We start from the raw sequence: 20,300 nt of genomic DNA on the forward strand, positions 1-20,300 counted from the left end.
CTCCTCGCCGCCTCCGCCGATCCTCCTCGCGCTCGACTCGATCGATCTCTTCTCGACTCGATAAACTAGGATACGAATAATAAGTCTAAGATTAAGATTGTTTTGCGTGGTTATTGCGTGGATAGACGGATCAAACGGCAATGTTTAATCGTAGGCCTAGACCTGAAAGACATGGTTATGCATTTGAACCAGAACCTAGGCCCATACAAACATCTCAAACTGCCGACGGCGAAGATGTAAATCAGCCTAGGCCCCAGCAACAGAGAGACGAATGGAGATTAACCTCGCTTGATTGGTGTCATTGTGGAAATTGCCGTTTACTGAAGAATGTAAAGGGGAGCGTTTGTTGTAGAGTGAGGGTAGAATTAGAAGACAAAATTGGAGAAAATACCTGCTTGATAAATGAGAAATTTAAAAAACTTTGCATGGACAAGGATGTATTAGAGCTGGTTTATGTCTCAAAAAAGGACATTCTTGGCGAGAGCGTGACACAAGATGAAATTAAGAACAGGTAGGTACGCCGGCCTAGCTAGTAATAATTGTATGTAGGCCTAGTACGGCCGCTCGATAGGGCTTAAAAATCTAAAATTTCCGAGCAAAATATCAGTCTTTATTTGCAGTGCAAAATTTAACGATTTGCAGGGGTCATAAAAATACATTTAATGCAATTTAATTCAATGTTAATACTCTCCTTCCACTGTGGCTGTGTACTGCATATTGTGTGTTCCTGTCCAGTTGTATTTTGACCAACTGCTGACTGTAAATTTATTTATTTTCAGAACTTATCGATTTATCGCATACAGATGCTACATTTGGTGGGTGTATTCGCGACTAAGAAAAAACGACAGAAGGCCTATTCCATCATGCTGCGTATGGGCAATTAGAGACAAATATCCGGAGGATAGTGGGATCTATACAGGATTTATAGATGTGGATGGACTTCCTTTTAATTCCGACGATGGTTGATATAAATGTTTGTATGCATTTAACACTTGCCTCTAGTACTTTATAACCTGTACCTCTATGTGACTTGTTATGGCACTTATATACCATACAGTGCTTCATTTTGAAGCTAAGAGTAGACGCAAAAAGTAATAACAAAATGCAAGACAATAATAAAATGTTCGTTCGATCGGATGTGTGATGAGAGGAAAATGATACACGTGTAGTAGCGCGACTTGACAGCTCGAGCGATATCGAGGAGAGAGAGAGGAGACGTGACGTAACATAACACGGTAACGTGACCTTTACAAAAAAAAAATACACAGCGATTTTTCGATATTTTTAAACATTTTTTTATTTTTCTGATTTCTCAGAAACTGTTTATTTTGATATGATTTTTTATGTTTGTACCTACTAATATTAATATACTGGAGTAAATAACACCTCCACTTTAAATTTACTGTAATTTCAGCTTACTCTGACTAGGCGTGAAAAGACAAAATTCGGATATTATTCATTTTTTTAAATAAATTAAGCACAAAAAATAGGCCTACTAGCCTATATACTGCCTAATAAAAGGCTAGGCAGCCGCTACCCGACTGGGGCATGGTCTAGATCTAATAGATATACACACACCTATGCACTAATCTTAATAACCCCGGAATGTTTATATAATTAATATAAGAGTAGCCAGACTTTTTTAGTATCTAGGCCTAGTTAATTATAACTTATGTAGTAAATAGTAGTAGCCTAGGCCTACTGTATACTACTGTAATACTATTTATTTATTTTTGTGTAAACTACAGATTATTAATGTATTTGATATCTATTTCATTTACCTTCAATATCTTATATTATATAACACCTAAATAAATTCCTGTCATTTGATTGGACGATTGTGGGTCACATGGCGTGCAATAGTACGCTCTATTAAACGATCGTTTAATAGTACTTTTTGAAACATTTTTGTGTATGAAAAAAAAACCTTTCGCGGATAAAAAAAAATCTAGTACACAAATTACCCTATGATACGGCTCTGTACTGTGAAATACAACAGCGCCACCTGTCGTCTGGTCTCGGTTTTATTTGTAAACACCACCGCGAGATATGCAACAGCAGCAGATATTTGTGTACGATTTGGACATATATGTACTAATTTCATTCAAAAAGGCATTTAAATTAGCTTTAGATCGTTTTTAGGATTTTGATTAATTAACGGGGACATCTCTACAAGACGTGGAATTGTTGGAAAACCCATAATTAGCCAAGATAAGTTCCAATTGTCTGTCAAAGTTTTGCCTTTCAGCCAAGCTGGTACTAGGCTACTAGGTCTAGCCTGGGCCATGCTAGTATTAGGCTAGGCGTTTTAGCCTTGCTAGGCCTAAGACATAATTAACACTAAAGTAGGTGTGTTTATAAATCCATATAAATATAACATTTAATATAATATTAAAAACCAAATGATACTGTTTTTAATTAATCAATGTGAATGAAATGTAGGCCTTTGGCTAGGGCTACCTTACCTTATTTGATTCAAATGACAGGAATCTATTTAGATGTTATATAAAACAAATAATGAATGTTTTATATTCGTGTAATGGTACAAATATATATCAACTCGGCTGTTGCCTCGTTCATCATTTACCTCATGCCATTATTTGTACCATTACACTCATAAACATTCATTATTTGTATACTATTAAACAGAGAAACCAATTTGATGAGAAGAGTTATAAATCTGTATCAATCAGACAGAAAGGTATGTTTAGTTACACTTTTCACAATTCCAAACTGACAGGTAATAGCAGGGTTGCTAACTTCCATTTTTTATGAAGATTGTGCATTTTGTGACAAAAGCACCAAATTTGGCACAAACCTTCTTTAGGGTATATCTAACAATTCTAGAAGGGGTGCCCAAAAATCGGAACAATTTAACGACGTCATTTGGACCACGCCCTTTTTTTAGTATTACGTAATTAGGTGAAAACTTAAATCTTCGTATATACATACCAAGTTTGGTATCAAATTAAAACTCATGACATGTACATTGCAATACACACATAAAAAACATATGATTTCTCTTCAGACGGAATATATAGGTCAAATAATGTAATTTTCTGTCATATTGAAAGGGATTTCAATCAAAACACGCCAATATTGGGCTATGTTATGAACATTGTAGTTATAAGAACAACAACATTCATTTTTGTAATACAACTACTAATATATATTTATCCTGTATCAGTTACTTTCCTTTAACATAATATTAGGAACCACTGAAAAAAAGTATATAAAACATATACTGTATCAAACTTGGCTCAATAATCACTGGACTAAGTAAACAGACAAAAGACCATTTGACTGACAATTATGGCGTTAGCATCCATAGCAATACATGGAGGTGATTATCAACTTTACTTTTATGAAATTATTTATCTGGAAACTAACACTTATAATGGTACAGAGTTGCTAGATGACGAACAGGTTCCACGGCATGGATAACAAAGACCAGTGCAAGAAAGACCTGCTGAACGGTACTTGCAGTTCCCTGAGCAATGCAGGCAACCAATTCCTCGATAATTGTTCAGAACTTCTGGTCTTGGATGCTCGAGATTGTGCCAATGAAAGTGCAGTAGTGACAGTTCGTACAATTCAGGATGTAGGTACTACCCAGTACCATAAATATTTCAAGGAAGTTATTCTCGACAGAAGTGTTGCAATTATTCAACAAGCCATCAAACACCATGGTCAAAATCAGTGTCCAAAACAAAGCGACTGTATATTGCAAGTCAATCTCGTGATGGAGATTTGGAAGACTTCTTCATGCACGAAAACCAGCCATGGCCACCCTCTTTGGCAGTAAATGGAAAGCTTCGACTACCAACTAAGAAGTCTGAGTTGCTACAGCATTTGGAGACTGAAGGCCAGCCTGAACCTCCTACATATTTTGATGTAAAGGTGTTTGATGGAGCTGCTATTGTCCATGCTCTTTCCAGCAACCATGCATTTACATTTGATGACTACGGTGATAAGGTGAGTACATTTCTTTGCATTCAGGATTGTATCTATTGTTTAACCACCATATAATTGGTCACTTCTATATGCGGATAGTTATTCTTGTATCATTTGTATGACAGGTCTTTCTACCGTGGACCAGACAGCAGCTGCAGAATAGTAACAGAATTGATATAGTGTGGGACACTTACAGAACAGATAGTCTTAAGCAGTCTACAGGAGAAAAAAGAGGAAAAGGGGTCAGGAGGAAAGTTGGGGGACAAACAAAGATTCCAGGGAATTTTCCAGACTTTCTGAAAGATCCAGTAAATAAAGAGGAGTTATTTAACTTTTTAACTACAAAGGTGTCTACCCATGATTAGTCTGACTGCATCAGGTAAGTTTTATTATGATACATACTAATTTGTTTTGTTTGTAACCAAACGATTAATTTACTTATACAGTTTCATACCAATAATTAATTAAAAAGGCATATTAAATAGTAAGTAATTCTTGATATATGTCCTGTAGGCGAGTCTTTTGTATGTTGACATCTACTCAACCTATGTCAATCTGCGACCATGAAGAGGCCGACTCCAAGATGTGCATTCACATTGATGATGCCTTAAAGAAAGGTAGCAGGGCTATTTTGGTGCGTACAGTTGATACTGATGTCATTGTTATCCTGGTTGGTATTTTCTGCAATCTAATAGCCTGTTATCCTGGTACGTGTATCTGGGTCGCATTTGGCATGGGTAAGCACTTCCAATATTTTAATATAAATACCATCTGCCATAACCTAGGAGAGGATAAGTCAAGAGGGCTGCCAGTATTTCATGCATTTACTGGGTCCGATACTACATCCCAGTTCTTCGGAAAAGCAAAACACTCCGCATGGGAGACGTGGAACTCATTTCCAGCAGTTACAGAAGCCTTTCTTTTCATGGCACATCACCCTTTCAAATCTCTAGGAGTCAACTCATCTCAATTCCAGTTGCTAGAGGAGTTTACATGTCATCTATACGACAAGACAAGTACTTTAAGAAGTGTTACTAAGCTAAGACAAGATCTTTTTTCAAGAAAGGCACGGACAATGGACAACATTCCTCCTACACAGGTAAGGGGAGCTTCCATATAATTGTCAATTGTCGTTTAATAATTTATTATCAGGTTCATGTTTTTCTTTCATTAAAAGGTAACACCAATCTTTAAATTGTTTATTGCAGGATGCACTTTTACAGCATTCCAACAGATCCATATACCAAGCAAGCATTTGGACCACCAGTCTACAGCCACAGCAGAATGCTCCATCACCAGAAGACTTTGGTTTGACTAAAACTGGCAGTACATGGACACCAGTCTGGACCATACTACCTGAAGCATCCAAGGCATGTAGGGAATTGCTAAAGTGTGGCTGCAAAAAGTTGCCTTTTTGTTCAGGGAACTGCAAGTGCTGTTCAGCAGTGCACTGGTCTTGTTACCCATGCCGTGGAACTTGTTCGTCATCTAGCAACTCTGTACCTAAGTGTTTGTTTCCAGATAAATAATTTCATAAAAGTAAAGTTGATTATCACCTCCATGTATTGTTATGGATGCTAACGCCATAATTGTCAGTCAAATAGTCTTTTGTCGGTTTACTAATAGTCCAGTGGTTATTGAGCCCAAGTTTGATACAGTATATGTTTTATATACTTTTTTTCAGTGGTTCCTAATATTATTTTAAAGGAAAGTAACTGGTACAGGATAAATATATATTCGTACTATTACAAAAATGAATGTTGTTGTTCTTATAACTACAATGTTCATAACATAGCACAATATTGGCACGTTTTGATTGAAATACCCTTCAATATGACAGAAAATTACATTATTTGACCTATATATTCCGTCTGAAGAGAAATCATATATTTTTTATGTGTGTATTGCAATGTACATGTCATGAGTTTTAATTTGATACCAAACTTGGTATGTATATACGAAGATTTAAGTTTTCATCTAATTACGTAATACTAAAAAAAGGGCGTGGTCCAAATGACGTCGTTAAATTGTTCCGATTTTTGGGCACCCCTTCTAGGATTGTTAGATATACCCTAAAGAAGGTTTGTGCCAAATTTGGTGCTTTTGTCACAAAGTGCACAAAAAAAGTGCTAAGTTACCCTGCTATAAAACTAGATAATAAATAAAATAGTGACCATCAACAGTTTCTGGTTTTTTGGTTTTTAAAATAGTAATAACAAATATCTCTTGTAATTACTTACAGTGTACAAATTGGTTTTGTATAATGGAATAATTATAATAGTATTAGTATCAGTAAACCTATTGCTTGAGCTTTCCATCTCTTGTAATTGCAGTGTACATATGTGATAATGTGAGATGAATGTTAAATAAGGATTGAATGTTATATAAATTTTGTTTGAAAATACAAATCAATCTGTTTACTTTTATTGAATTATCAAAATTGTACTTTTTTTTCAGGTAATGCTGTTCATTATAAGATACATACATGCATGATCAAAACAGTTCCTTGACCATGGTTTCAGTGAACTATTGGCAAGTTATTTAGTTTATTATGGTGATGTAGTGTTGACTGTACATACTTTATTGTAAAGTGTATAAATAATTAATGTTTATGAATTGAATGAATATTTCAGAATGATTGACTTATATTTAACAGGGCAGAGAGTCAAATAGAAAATAGTAAATCTTTAAATGAATGAAATATTCTCTCCACTTTATGAAAAAATACATTCATTATTATTAAACATTTATTCAATATATGTCTAATTATTGTACTTATTATTTGAGCTTCCCATCACCGATATTTATAACGGCGACAAGACGGGTCTATTTTGGCAAATGCTTCCAGAAAAATCATTGCGATTTATTGTGAAAGAAAATCACTGAGGAAATCAAGCTAAAACTTGAATAACTGTCCTTGTTGCTGCTAATATGGATGGCTCCGACAAGCTGCCATTATTTGTAAACAGTAAGAGTAAAAACCTGAGAGCCTTCAAAAACATTAAAAAGTTACCCGTGGAATATGCAAATAACAAAAAAGCGTGGATGACGGGTGTGCTTCTTGAGAATTGGCTAAATAAATTGAACAATAAAATGAGAAGGGACAGTCGAAAGATTGTCATGGTAGTGGACAATTGTACGGCACACCAAAAATCGATCTAACCCTCGTAGAGCTGGTGTTTTTACTGCCAAACACAAATAGCATTACGCAACCTATGGACGGCGGCATAATAAGAAACCTTAAACATCTTGGCTACTCGCAGGTTGGCTGAAGATGAGTTCAAGTGGACGTTTTTAGTGCTTGGCAAAATGTCCCCCTACAAACTGTAAACAGATGTGATATTTCTAACCACAGTATCCTGTGTATAACCACAATGAATATTACTAATCATTTTATACTAGTAGATTAGAATACTTTTTGTTTAGTTACTTTCACTTGTACATTGAATATCGAACAATAAAGATCATATTAGTATTAGCATGGAGGAAAAAATAAAAGGAGATCTCTCAAACCTCTGATCAAACACTTATGTGAGATACCGCGCTAGAAACATAAACTATCTTATCTTTCTGGAATAAACAAGCAGATCGTATTAATCCCTTGTTTGCGCATGTTCATACGATACAGTGACGTCATATTTACTTCTCGACACTCGCTCGAGTTCGTTTTGTTATTTACCCGGTTTTTTTTAAATGCTGTCTATCGGTGATCTGAACGACGCGTTACGAAGTTATGGCGAGAGTTAGCGAAGAAGAAGAGATAGAGAATGATTTTTTTTTGTTTTTTTAAAGAAGAATTTGATGTTGATGATTTGCCAGAAGTTATTTTTGATTTCGAAGAGGAGGAAGATCATAATATAAGCGATGAAAATACAAGACCTGGTGCTGCTAAGCTAGGCCAACAAAGTAGCCTTCCACCGCCATCAACGTTAACGCCTACAAAAACAAACAAAGTTCGGTCGGCGCCAAGGAGTGGTGGTATGTTATTTATAATTGCTGATCAGCCCCAATCAATAGTATATCACAAAGATAATTTAATTTTTTTCTGGGCTGTTTTAAAATTACAAAAAGTTATTTAGATATAATTACTAGCCTACTACTACTACTAGCCTAGGCCTAAATATCTACTATAATAGGCCTATATGGGCCAGGCGGATTTCCCGGCTAGCTAGGCTAACTACCTAGCTAGTAGGCCTAGTAGACTAGGCTAGTAGTATAGTAAGTAGTATTTTTTCCTCCATGGTACTATTAGTATATTATTCAGTGATGGTACCTAGATTTGGCTGAATTAGGGGACAAAGACAAAACAGTCCCAAAACAATTAAGCAACAATTATTATTGTGGTTGAACCAATGGATTTTAAAAAAAATTCTTTTCTACAGGTTGCTCCAAAATTGTGAAAACGAAATCTTCTAAGAAAAAGACTGAAAAGGAAACACAACAAAAACAAGGTAAGGCATTTTAAATGTCTTTTTAAAATTAAATGTTATTGGAATGTATTTATTATTATAACAGTACAAAGAGTAATAATTATTGCTTTGCTTTCAGCGGTTGTTCGACCAAAGGTGATATTTGACAAGGATGCAGCAGTTGGTAAAGCTACATCTTTTGAATCTGCGCTGAGAGAACTAATTCACCATCCTACTGTATGTACAACAGTGGATTTCCAATGGCGTTGGCTGCTCTTGAACTGGCAAAGTCATTACTTGATGATATTGATTCCGAATTGGTTAAAAGTTTTTCAAAGAAGCTACTGGTTGACATTTGGGCTATTGTCATCGCAGGCGATAAAAAAAAATTAAAGCCAGAAGCATATGAAATGGTTTACATTCAATTTCACAAATACATTATTTCTGCCTCTGCCAAACAGCAATGGATAGATCTTGTCAACTTTGTTAACATTGGAAACCCAAATAATCATGCCCATCACTTTTTGTTAAGGAAAATTTAAAAGATGTAATGAGTGAAAGAAACAAAGTGGATTTACCGGAAAAGGAGGAAGAAGACAGCAGCCCTGTAAATAAACATTTGGAAGAAGTACTTCGCTATACTGCTGGATATGTGCCTTTTGCCCTCCACAAGAGTTATAGCAAATTAAAGCCCCATTCCCTACGTTTTTTGAGATCTAATTTAAGATCACAAACTATATTTAATGTAAAAATAATACTATATGGTCATATTGCGATAACTTTTTTCGTCTTTAAACGGTTAAAAATGTGAAAAATAAGTCGATTTTAATAATTATAGCGGCCCGCTATAAATCCCAAAATGCTTTGCGCGCGGATTGATATTTCGTTTTGGTAACTGTGATACGCCACATGAGATTGGAATTCCCATCTGGAAAAACGTAGCGATGATGAGAATGATCGGCGATTCGCGATGAGAAGAGAACACAACAATGGAAGCGTCAACACCTTCAACATCTAAATCGGGTCGTCCCCGCTTAGTTTTGACGGATTCTACGAAAAAAAGAAAGATACATGAACGCCGCGACAACACGAGGGTATCCTTATTATCCTCGTTTGACCGATGGAAAGAGTTACAAAAATCACTTGGGCTAGCAGGCAAAGGCAGTGACGCTATGTTGGCCGAGACGCTGATGGATTTCTGGTAAGTAGCCTAGTTTAGGCCTAGAGTAGAGGCTAGGCTAACTGATTATGATGTTTCACGATCGGTACAAATTTAGTTTTTTCCCCCATTAAAATGATAGATAAAGTAATTAATAAATTTCTTGACTTTTGATATATCGGTGTCTCTTGATTGACTTTATACCAATTTACGACTAATTTCCATATAAAACGAAGCCTACACAGTGTCGGTAGGCCTAGGCTAGAGCTACTAGCTAGAGCATAGCCCTATATAAGAATTAATAGAAACACATTAAACTCCAGCCTTTGGCTATGGTTGGCCTAGCTAGGTCTGCTATAAGTAGTAATCTAGGTCATTTAAATTGTAATTAGGTATCCTGTTGTGAATTGTTTACACAAACACTAACAGTGTCCTTGTAACATAAATCTGCTTCATAGACTGCTATACACTTTACAGTTTCTAGATGGCCTTGTATTTTTGTACCACTGGACACCAGTGGTTAAGAGGTCATAAATAATCAGAATTGATGATTAAGAGCCTTTTTTGTAATATAACACCTGAATGAGGCTCTCAAGGGGATTGTACACATAATGAATAGGAGGTACTGTATAAAATTAGACCTCCATGCATAATGTTTGAAGGCCCATGATCTAACACCAGGGCATATTCTATCTAACTAGTAGGCTAGACCTAGTAGTAATTTAGCTATCTGATAAAATGATATTAATATTAATTGGCTCTATAATTGAATTCCTTTCATCAACAGGCTCAAACATCATCAATCTATATCAAAATTGGAATGCCAACAGGAAACTGTGTCTACACCATTAAAATCAAAGGAAATTGATATGCTTCCCCGTTTTGCCGATTCAGATGGATCTTCATTGTCCTCCATTTCCGTAGCACAGTCATTGGAAAGGTATTTTGTCACTGTCTAAGAATGTATATTTTATAAAGTAATTCATGACAATGATGTGTTTGTACTGTAAATTTTCATATTTTTAGCAATCAACAACACATGATAGTTGGTTGTGAAGAGCAAGATAGCTCAACAACTGCGGATTGTTCGCAAGATGTATCTGGTGTTAAGGAAATAACTGTAGACATAACTAACTCCTGTGATGCATCATGGGTGCCTGGAGAAGATGACCTTGATGAATTTCGAGTTGACATGTCTCTGAGGTAAATTGTTTTATATCTTTACTTTATGAACAACAACAACTAGTTTTTCTTTAATAGAAAGCAAATAATATAAATGTTTTTATGTACAGAAATTCTGGACCTCTGGATGTTGAGGACTTATTCACCCTGCATGAAATAAATATTCAAGAGATGGGAAAAGATGAAGATACTGAAGATAAGGAAACAAGCCCCCATCGAAGAAACCTAACTTGTTTTGAAGATACAAAACACCTAACAGCGGGAATTGTCTATGACACATGTCTGTCAGACCTTGTAAATATCAAGGTACCTGCGACTTGTCCCAAATGTGATGCAGACCAAATACAGGCACACTTTGAAAAAGTTGGCACAGCAATAAATGTAAAATGGGTAAGTTTAAATAAGCACATATATAGCACTTACTGAGTCATGTATGCACACGTTCCATGAAAACCAAAATGGATGAACGAGCAATTTTTTAATGAGAGGAGAGTTTGTCATGCAATGATCGAGATTGCATCCGATTTTACTTTGTTTGTTTTTTAAACAAATACATCCACAGATATGTCCACAACAACATGTTGTTCAGCGATGGTATTCTCAACCAAGATTCCGAAACATGAATTACGGAGACTTCATTTTAAGTATGAATATTCTACTCAGTGGCAACAATTTCACTAAAGTGGAACAACTGCTAAAATTTTGTAGATGGGGTTCAGTCTCCAAGAGCACCCACTACAGGATACAACTGTTATATGGCTGCCCATCTATTGAAAACTGTTGGACAGAAACAAACAACAACATCATCCAGAAGAACCTTTCCAAAGAAACAGTTGTAATTGGTAATGTTTGTATATTCATAATTTGTAATAAGACCTTAAATGTATAATGAAAACGTATACATTTCATTGTGTGAACATGTCAAGGATTAATATTAAAACTAGGCTTATATATTATTTTTGAATAATGAAGTATTTTTGTCATTCAGGAGATGGCAGAAATGACTCGCCAGGTCACAGTGCTCAATACCTGACCTACACATTAATGGACCATGACTCGCATGACATTCTGGCACAACATATTGTGGACAAAAGAGAAGCAGACTTAAAGAGTCCAAACATGGAATTGCTTGGGTTAATTAAGTGCCTGTCATCATTGCATGACAAAAATGTCAATGTCTGTGAACTTGTCACAGATGCTCACATCCAGATAGCTGCATATATGCGTGAGTTTTTATTATACGATACGAGAAAAGTTTATTGCAATCTCAAATAAAACATTTAAAATTGAAGTTTCAGAAAAATAATTATGAAAATATGCCATGATTGTTGTAATTGAAGGTATTTCTGTACACTTTAATAACATTACAAATCTAATGTCTATAATTGTAATTACAGGACGACATTATAGTACGGGTGAAAGGGCCATTAAACACCAGTTTGATGTCTGGCATGGTAGTAAGAACTTAGTGAAGAAGTTGTCTGAGGTATGTTGCATTGTCAATTGTACATACTGTATTGGTTTTTACATCATAACAGACATTAAAAATAAACATCTGAAATCACTGGAATTTTGAATTGTCCAATAACAAGCGCCATTCCTAGTTTGCTTGTTTACTTTGAATTGTGCATTAATGAAATCTTTTATACTATAATATATTTCAGTTAAACATTAATTTCATTAATTATTATTACCAAAAACAGGCAGCAGAACATAAAGACAATAAGTCATTAATACCATGGATACAGCCACTGGTTAACCATTTCTGGTACTCGTGTCAAGTGGCAAAAGGTGACATCCAAGTGCTACAGGTCTTTTTCTTTCAATATCTTATGCATGAACTACTGCATGTAAACAAATTCAGAAGGAGATGAGGTAAATGAGATTGATAGGCTGACGAATCAACTCATATTATTCCAAAGATGTGCTATAACTATAACTCTAATATCAGTGTTTGTGATTACAGAAAACCCTTTATTCATCACTTCATCATGTTGCTGGGGAGCATGTATGGGCAACTGGGAACTGTAGTCACATCAGCATAGAAAATGTTGATGGAAGGGAAACAATCCGGGACAATGAAGAGCCGAACAGTGACAGACCCTATTTAACAAGAGGATCATCGGCAGCTATAGCTCTTGACCGTGTGTTGTACAACTCCCGCTTTGTCAACAATTTACCAAAATATGTAAACTTCAGGTAAGCTAAAGTAAATAATTGGAAAAACCTTATTGCATTTCTACTTTTATTTCAATTCTGAAAAAAAAAATATTCTTTTGTTCATAAAAATTTGTTGCAAATATACTGACATTATAATTTACACAATTTGCAGACATACCATAATATAATCCTAGCCTATGCATCTAAACGACAGAGTTTTCAGTAAGTTTATCATGGTTTTGTATTACAAAATAATTACCATTTAATATAAAAATACATACAGGTATATACAATGCCAATAAATTAACTACAATATTTTATACATATTTTAGATACACAGCTTTCAGGGCAAGAAATCGTTTAGCTGCATTAGATTTCCAAATGCACAAAGACAGAATACAGAAGTGTGGTGCAGATGGAAACCCATTGTAAGAATATTTATTTATCTTTATTCTAGGTAGTTTGAACACGACAATTGCATGAAATATGTAATACAACAAATATACCAAAAAAAATACAATTTTAATAATAAACAAATATTTAATCTGTTCTTTTTAAATACAAAACCTGAACATTATCATTAAGTTTTTCATTTCCAACCAATACTGTATTACATTTACTATCAGATATGAAATAATAATTTTCTTTGTCAGATGGCACAAGCACTACAACAAGAAGTCAAACAGTTGGTCTGCAGAGAAGGTGTTAGTTGAGAAGGACTTTGCATACATACAACAAATACAGGAAAAAATCATAGAGGCAAGACTTCAAGACAATGAGAGTATTTACAGAAATACGGAAAGGGAATCAGGCGATCCACGACAATTGAGGCAGACAATTACCAAAGTCCTACCACCATCTACAACAGATTTAGTGAAGCAACATAAATCTAGATTCGATAAGTGAGATAGTTTACATTTGTACATTCGGTTGGAAACCTCTATAAACACCTGTAGGTGATGGGAATTCATTCCGGATTCGCCAAACACAACAAGATGGTATGATTCGTCTGTCGCCTTTCATCAGGCGTTGATGCCGCCAATATACAAACAGTCTGTATGCATGATGCCGGTTAGATTTGTTGGCTTCCTCTGGTTCCAAATCTGTTAATTGTCTGAAGTCTCTCAGCATAGCTCTTGAGAATGCCAACTGCATCTCATCTAATACATACAGTGCCATTGTCTAATAAGATTTTACAAATAAAAATTTGTTTCAAATATAACTCTTTTTTTTTTTATAACTTGCATGGATGCAAGTGGATGGATGAGATAGAACCAAATTATTATATTTTAAACTTTAAATAATTTTGTACAGGCCATTATTTACCTCTTCTTTTGATAAGCAGTATTCAGGTCGTAAATTGCAACACATCTTTTCTAGGTCAGATGGCATTTCCCGGCAATTCTTACAAATGCACCATTCTGGGGCCTCATGTAGTGCTTTTGGGATATCGTCGTTTGATTTGTCTGATTTATCTGATAATTTTTGTAAAACATCAATGACCATAGCTTGATTATGCTGCAGACATTCAAACATCAGGTCTTTCAAGTCATTCAGTTCTAACTCATCAATCATTTTCTGAAAAATTAATCATTATTTTACAAGTTTGAATATTTTGATATATTCAATATGTATCATTTTAAAGGTTGATAAAAGTTAACTCACTTTATATTTTTCCATTCTTGTTCGCCGAATTAACTGCACTCTGTCGACATCTTCGGATGAAATGCGAACCCCAAGTATAACTTTGTCTTTCTTTTGTTTGTCTGATATACAAAATTAATTATCTACAGTACTACAAAATTGATTATTTATTGTACTTTATTATGTATGCTATTGGGACATATGTAATACAAAATAAAAACATAGTTTTTTTCCTTATATTTTGGTAAATCAAACATTGTATTCAATTTGGAATACAGCAGTTGTAATGTATATATTATATGTACTTAATTTACCTTTTTTGTGTGTTTTCAGCTTGGGCACAGCTTTCTTTTTGGGCACAGCTTTCTTTTTTGGCACATCTTTCTTTTTAGGCACAGCTTTCTTTCTAGGCACATCTTCAGTCACTGAAATTAAAATTTAATATAATTTTTAATAATGTACGAACTTACCTTTTGGTGGTGCTTTTGGCTGGGACAAAGCTTGCTTTTTGGAAGCACCTTCAGCCACTGAAATTGTAATTTATTAAAATGACTGAACATTTTAAATTGTTGTTAATTACGTTTAAATTTGATATTGCTTCTAGTGAGGGCCCCAGTTGTTGTTGTTGTCATATAATTATAAGTAACTGAATAAATGTGTATATATTTACAGTTGGCATAGATCATGTACTGTATAGCTCTGTAATTACAATACTAAAAAATACCTTTTTATCGTGCTTTCGACTTTGCAGCTTCTCCTTTCTTTTTGGACGCATCTTTAGTTACTGAAATTTAATAAAATGTGTCAGTCAATCAATAACTATGTCAACTAACTTGACATATACCATGTTTGATAATTATTGGCCTATTAATATTATTTGGTTGACATTTAAAACAAACCATGACAGAAAAAGTAAGGCAAGCCATTACGATTCTATATTTCGATTTAAATGTCTGGATTCAGTTTTATATTATTTATATTATTGTTAGAATTTATAATTTAGATTTGATAATTTGAAACTTTGTTCCATTTTTAGAAGTATTCTTGTACTGCATTTTATGTTATAAATTGTTGGTATCCCACCAACTGTAAGCTCATTGAAATGTGTGGACAAAAACAAATTCTTGTATGACTGTAATGTTACCTTTAGTAGGTGTTTCACCCATTTCAAAATCATCAAAGTACGATGGACTTTTTGGTTTTCTTTTTCTATGATCCATCTAATAAAAAAGATAGTAGCCCTAATTAAAATGAATTGTTGTATAATAATAAATATAGACATTAACAAATGTACCTTGTGAAATAAAAAGGTACTAGGTCCTAGGCCTACTAGTTCTACTCTAATAGGCCTAGATTCCTAGCTAGCTACAGTAGTAGTAGTAGTAGTACTAGTAGCCTAGGCCAATTTCTGACGCATCATGAAGAAAATGAATAATAAATTAGCCCCTATTTTAGTTATTATGTATATGATTTTACTAAAAAAATTAAGCAAATCTGGGATAAATGTTAATGGTATACATCCACTTGGGCACTTAGTTATCCCTACCGCTATGCCGTCAAGGCCGTTGACCACTACTATTCGCCGATGAGTATAGCCTAGCCTAATACTGTACTACTCTAAAGACTAGGCTATGCTCTAGTCCTACGACCGGCCACGGGACAAACGTAACAGGAATTAGCCTACAATACATGATCAACGATGGTTGAAAACTATGCAATTTACACAGCTCCTCAGATTTGTTTTAACAAGTTAGAAGTAGAGCTTATATGTACAAATAATATAATTCAATACGTACATTTATCAGGCTAGGCCTAGGCTGTGTACACCACGTACAATCAGGTCGCGTCCACGGTCGGCTTCTCGTCGCTTGTTGAAAATGTTTATGCTGCGTCGCGTTGTGTCACACACACCACCACTAGCACACACACACACATGTAGCATTTGAACGGATGCGATTGTTCGACGAGTAACGGTTTGTTGAGAAAATTCATTCACGGACTACATTTTCGGGTGCAAGTTTTTCTCATTTTTTCACAATTAACCATAAAACGTACATTTAAGACGCGAAATGGCATGGTTTAATGTTTTTAAAGTGATATATATGTATTATTTTCCAAAAAACGTCCAAAATTGCAGGGAAAGGGTCTTTAAAAGGAGAGACTGCTAAGCGTACTGCTGTGTACTAAGTTCTTGGAAAGTAAATACTAGCAACGGAAACCCACAAACATTTTTGGAATACACAAATGGTTGGATCCGAAAACAAAGTCGAGGTGGACTATTTCATGTCAAAGATAATGTTTACCTTTTTTTTTTTAAAACACTTGAACTTGAAACTAAAAAACATAACAAAGATGAATGCAATGATAAACAAAAATATTAAATCTCGATTTACATACGTTTCGTATATGTTTCGTATAGGAAGTCCACTTTGTATACGAAATGTATACGTCAATTCAGAAGTTCCAGCCCCCATAATAAACATATACGAACCGTATACGATCATTTATAAACAATTTCCTAATTATACGATCCGTATACCAGGGAGTTACAACTCTCTGCATATACGACGACAAACTGCATCGCATTACCAAGCGAAAAGGGACTGTCCCTCTTTTTACAAGACAACGATAGCATACGTTTACGATGGCAGGAGCATCTTGACTTCAATAATTAGTGTACAATTTGTTTGTTTTTTTCAGTCGGTATATGTACATTAAATTCCCTATGATGAATATACCTTACCTTGACCTTTAGTTCATAGTTTTCGCAAATGAAAAAAATTGGTGCTGTATTTTACGAGAGGTTGTTTTTCTAGCAAGCATAAAAACCCACCCAGGCTGTTCTGCCTTGTTTATCCCCTCTGCTATTTCTTTACCTTTTGTATGTTCCATTAATAAGTGAATCACACAAAATGTGCTGTCATTAATTTGAAAGTGCTATAAATAATATTAATGTACTTGGAAATAAATAAATAAATATTAAATTGGGCCCGCAGTATATTAAATTTAAAACGAGTAAGTAAAATCCATAAATTACGATTTAATAAAAATGTAGAATACATGTGGCTCCCTATTATTTATATACATGGAATGATCCAAATAAATTCGCCCAAAACGTGCCTGTGTGTGTGCTGTATGCATGCATGCATCACATGGATGGATCAGATTTCATTCATTTTCAATCATCATTGTTGATTTTTTGGCTACGGGTTTTAACTCATAATAAAATAAAAAAATGGGATGTAGGCCTAGTTACAGTAGGCCCAAGTAGATAGTAAATTCGATGACTTCTAGCTAGCTAGGCTATAGGCATATTATAATTGTATAGATCGAATATGCAGTAAATAGCTACTGCAGCAGCTCTAGTAAACTAAGAGTAACTAGGCCTGGGAAAAATAGGCTTAGGAAACGAGTCTGTGGTACACTCATTGTGAAAATAAGCTAGCTAGCTTTACCCCATATATTAGATTTGGTTATATTGTATTATTTTAATAACCTACTCTAGCTAGTAGTATATCAACAACAATATTTCATTCTTATTTTCTAGATCAGGTTATACATTTCTTTACTCCACACAAGCAAATTCGTCTATAGAGGTCGGAGATTTTCACAGCGTGTGTCGGTACGTTAGTCTATACACAATTGATTCGCGAGTACAAATCGGAGTTACTGGAGCGGAAAACCGTAACGTTGTAGCATAGGGGATAATTGGATTACAATTGTTTATAAACATTAAACGATCTTGAGAGATCTCCTTTTATTTTTTCCTCCATGGTATTACTACAACTACGCCTCGTGTATATTTTATAAACTATAAAAATAAGTTTACACAAACCGTTTCCAATGTGTACGACAATACCAATGAAGATCAGGTGGTGGTAAGTTTTTATCACATTGGTCTAATATCGTTATCCCCAATACCGTATTTTTATTTCCGTTTTCTGTATTCAAATAAAAGTTAAGACTAAACTATTAACACATTTTCTTTATTGTATTGTAGATAGATGTCGTACATGAAGAAAGAGACTTCGGTAACATTTGTGAATGACTTGCTGCAACATTTGAGCTTCCCTCACTGGCTGATTACATATCTATAGCCGATAAAGATGCAGGTGTTGCCAAAGAGCTAGAGCACAGCGAGACCATCGACCTACTGTAGTGTTAGATGAGGAATCAGACTCAGAAGAAAAAGAGGTGGACGCACAGCCAAGACAGACAATTTTACAACTTTACAGGAGATGTTTTCTATTGTGGACACAATAAGACGCTACAATCGATCGATTGTGAATCTGCCTGATGAAATTTCCATTATAGCCGACCGATATGAAGCCTTTTTAATGAAGGAATCGCATAAAAAGTTAATGCAGAAATCAATTACTGATTTTTTTAAATAAAGATTGAAAAGTGTTACGTATACTGTCAAAAATGTATACTGTGTTGCTCCTTTTTTCGACTTCCATTTTTGTGTGAAATAAAATAAAAATACATACTGTACCTGTATTCAATTCCTTCTGAAAATATATTAGTCGGCGAGGATTGGACCGAGAAACTTAACGTCATGTGGATTGCGCTTCAAAAGCTGTATTTAACACATCGTTGGCGCCCACTTTGCACTCAGCTTTCTGTACGCTCGAGTCTACCGGAATTGCGCTAGTAATGGCTATTGTGGGCCGGTCGAACCATAGAGGAATGGGTGAACAGACATCAAATTAATTAAAGAAATTATTGGTACAGCAATGAGGGTAGATAAACAAAAGGTAAATTATGTGTAATGACATTTGGAAACTATCACGTTTTGTTAAGTCTATTCGTCTACTGCAGGCTAGGCCCTGGCTGGATTCCAGCAAAGTGGTAGCATAGGCCTACTTTTCTGTTAAAAAAATCATGGATCTCTAAGCCAAAATTTGCACAAGTCAAACCTTTTGATCGGTCCCATAAGATTCAACTTAGGCGGAGTTGACTACTTTTATAAATAGAGAAATAGATAAAGTAGGCCTAGTACATAATACAGTATTTCAGGACAGAATAAACAACGAACAGAAATATTAATTTATGTCTTTGATTGTTCAGGTACAGTACAGAAAGAAAGTACTGCAAGTTTTAAATTACTAAAAAATAAATAATATTTTTTAATCGTCGTGCGTGTTTACCTACTCAACAGCGAATAAAAATATAAATTTCCCCCGAAGTAAACGTAGAGACACAATCCAACACAAGTGAACGTCAACGAACAGGCCAACTAATAAACATATATAGCGAACGTCCAGTCCATCCAGAAACGATGCCGAGAAAAAAAGATCATGGCAATTCATTCTAAAATATAGTCAGAACGTTCAATCGGTCGCTCAAAAAAACTGCCGACAGAAGACCGTAATTACAGACCTAGTTTTTTTTTTGTCACATGGCATGAAACGCGATACTCTCTGCTTTACCGCAATCTTTCACATGTTTTTTTAAACTCAGTATGAGAGGGTGGCTGGATTTTGTGTCACATGACATGAAACATAATACTCTCTCTACCCAAAACTGCTCACATGTTTTTCCCCTCCAAATTCTGGTCGGGCTTTTCTCTTTACACATGTCGTAGGCCTAATCATTTTAAAAGATTTCCGTCAAAATTATTTGAATGTAAAAGAAATAAAATTACAAACAAATACATGCGTTATTTATTTAATAAACATTTTTGCGAATTTTTATAGTTTTTTGAATTTGGCTAAAGGATTTTCAATTTGGCTAATGTTTTTCAAAACCTTTCACCATTTTGGCGAACTAAAATTTGACCTCAGCGCGAG

General features: G+C 34.9%; 1 protein-coding gene across 1 annotated transcript; it reads right to left on the reverse strand.

The window, feature by feature from the left end:
• Positions 1-13,232: 13,232 nt before the first annotated feature.
• LOC140046592 (P2X purinoceptor 7-like) lies at positions 13,233-15,694 on the reverse strand. The gene is made up of 6 exons (XM_072091286.1): positions 15,653-15,694; positions 15,233-15,292; positions 14,823-14,933; positions 14,530-14,630; positions 14,191-14,442; positions 13,233-14,046 (listed from the first exon to the last, which is right to left on the reverse strand). Exons 4-6 carry the CDS (start codon positions 14,542-14,544, stop codon positions 13,777-13,779), a joined length of 537 nt encoding a protein of 178 aa, XP_071947387.1. The 5' UTR covers positions 14,545-14,630; positions 14,823-14,933; positions 15,233-15,292; positions 15,653-15,694; the 3' UTR covers positions 13,233-13,776.
• Between the last annotated feature and the right edge of the window lie 4,606 nt (positions 15,695-20,300).

This window comes from Antedon mediterranea, chromosome 4 (genome assembly GCF_964355755.1).
Source record: "Antedon mediterranea chromosome 4, ecAntMedi1.1, whole genome shotgun sequence".
Taxonomy (NCBI): Eukaryota; Metazoa; Echinodermata; class Crinoidea; order Comatulida; family Antedonidae; genus Antedon; species Antedon mediterranea.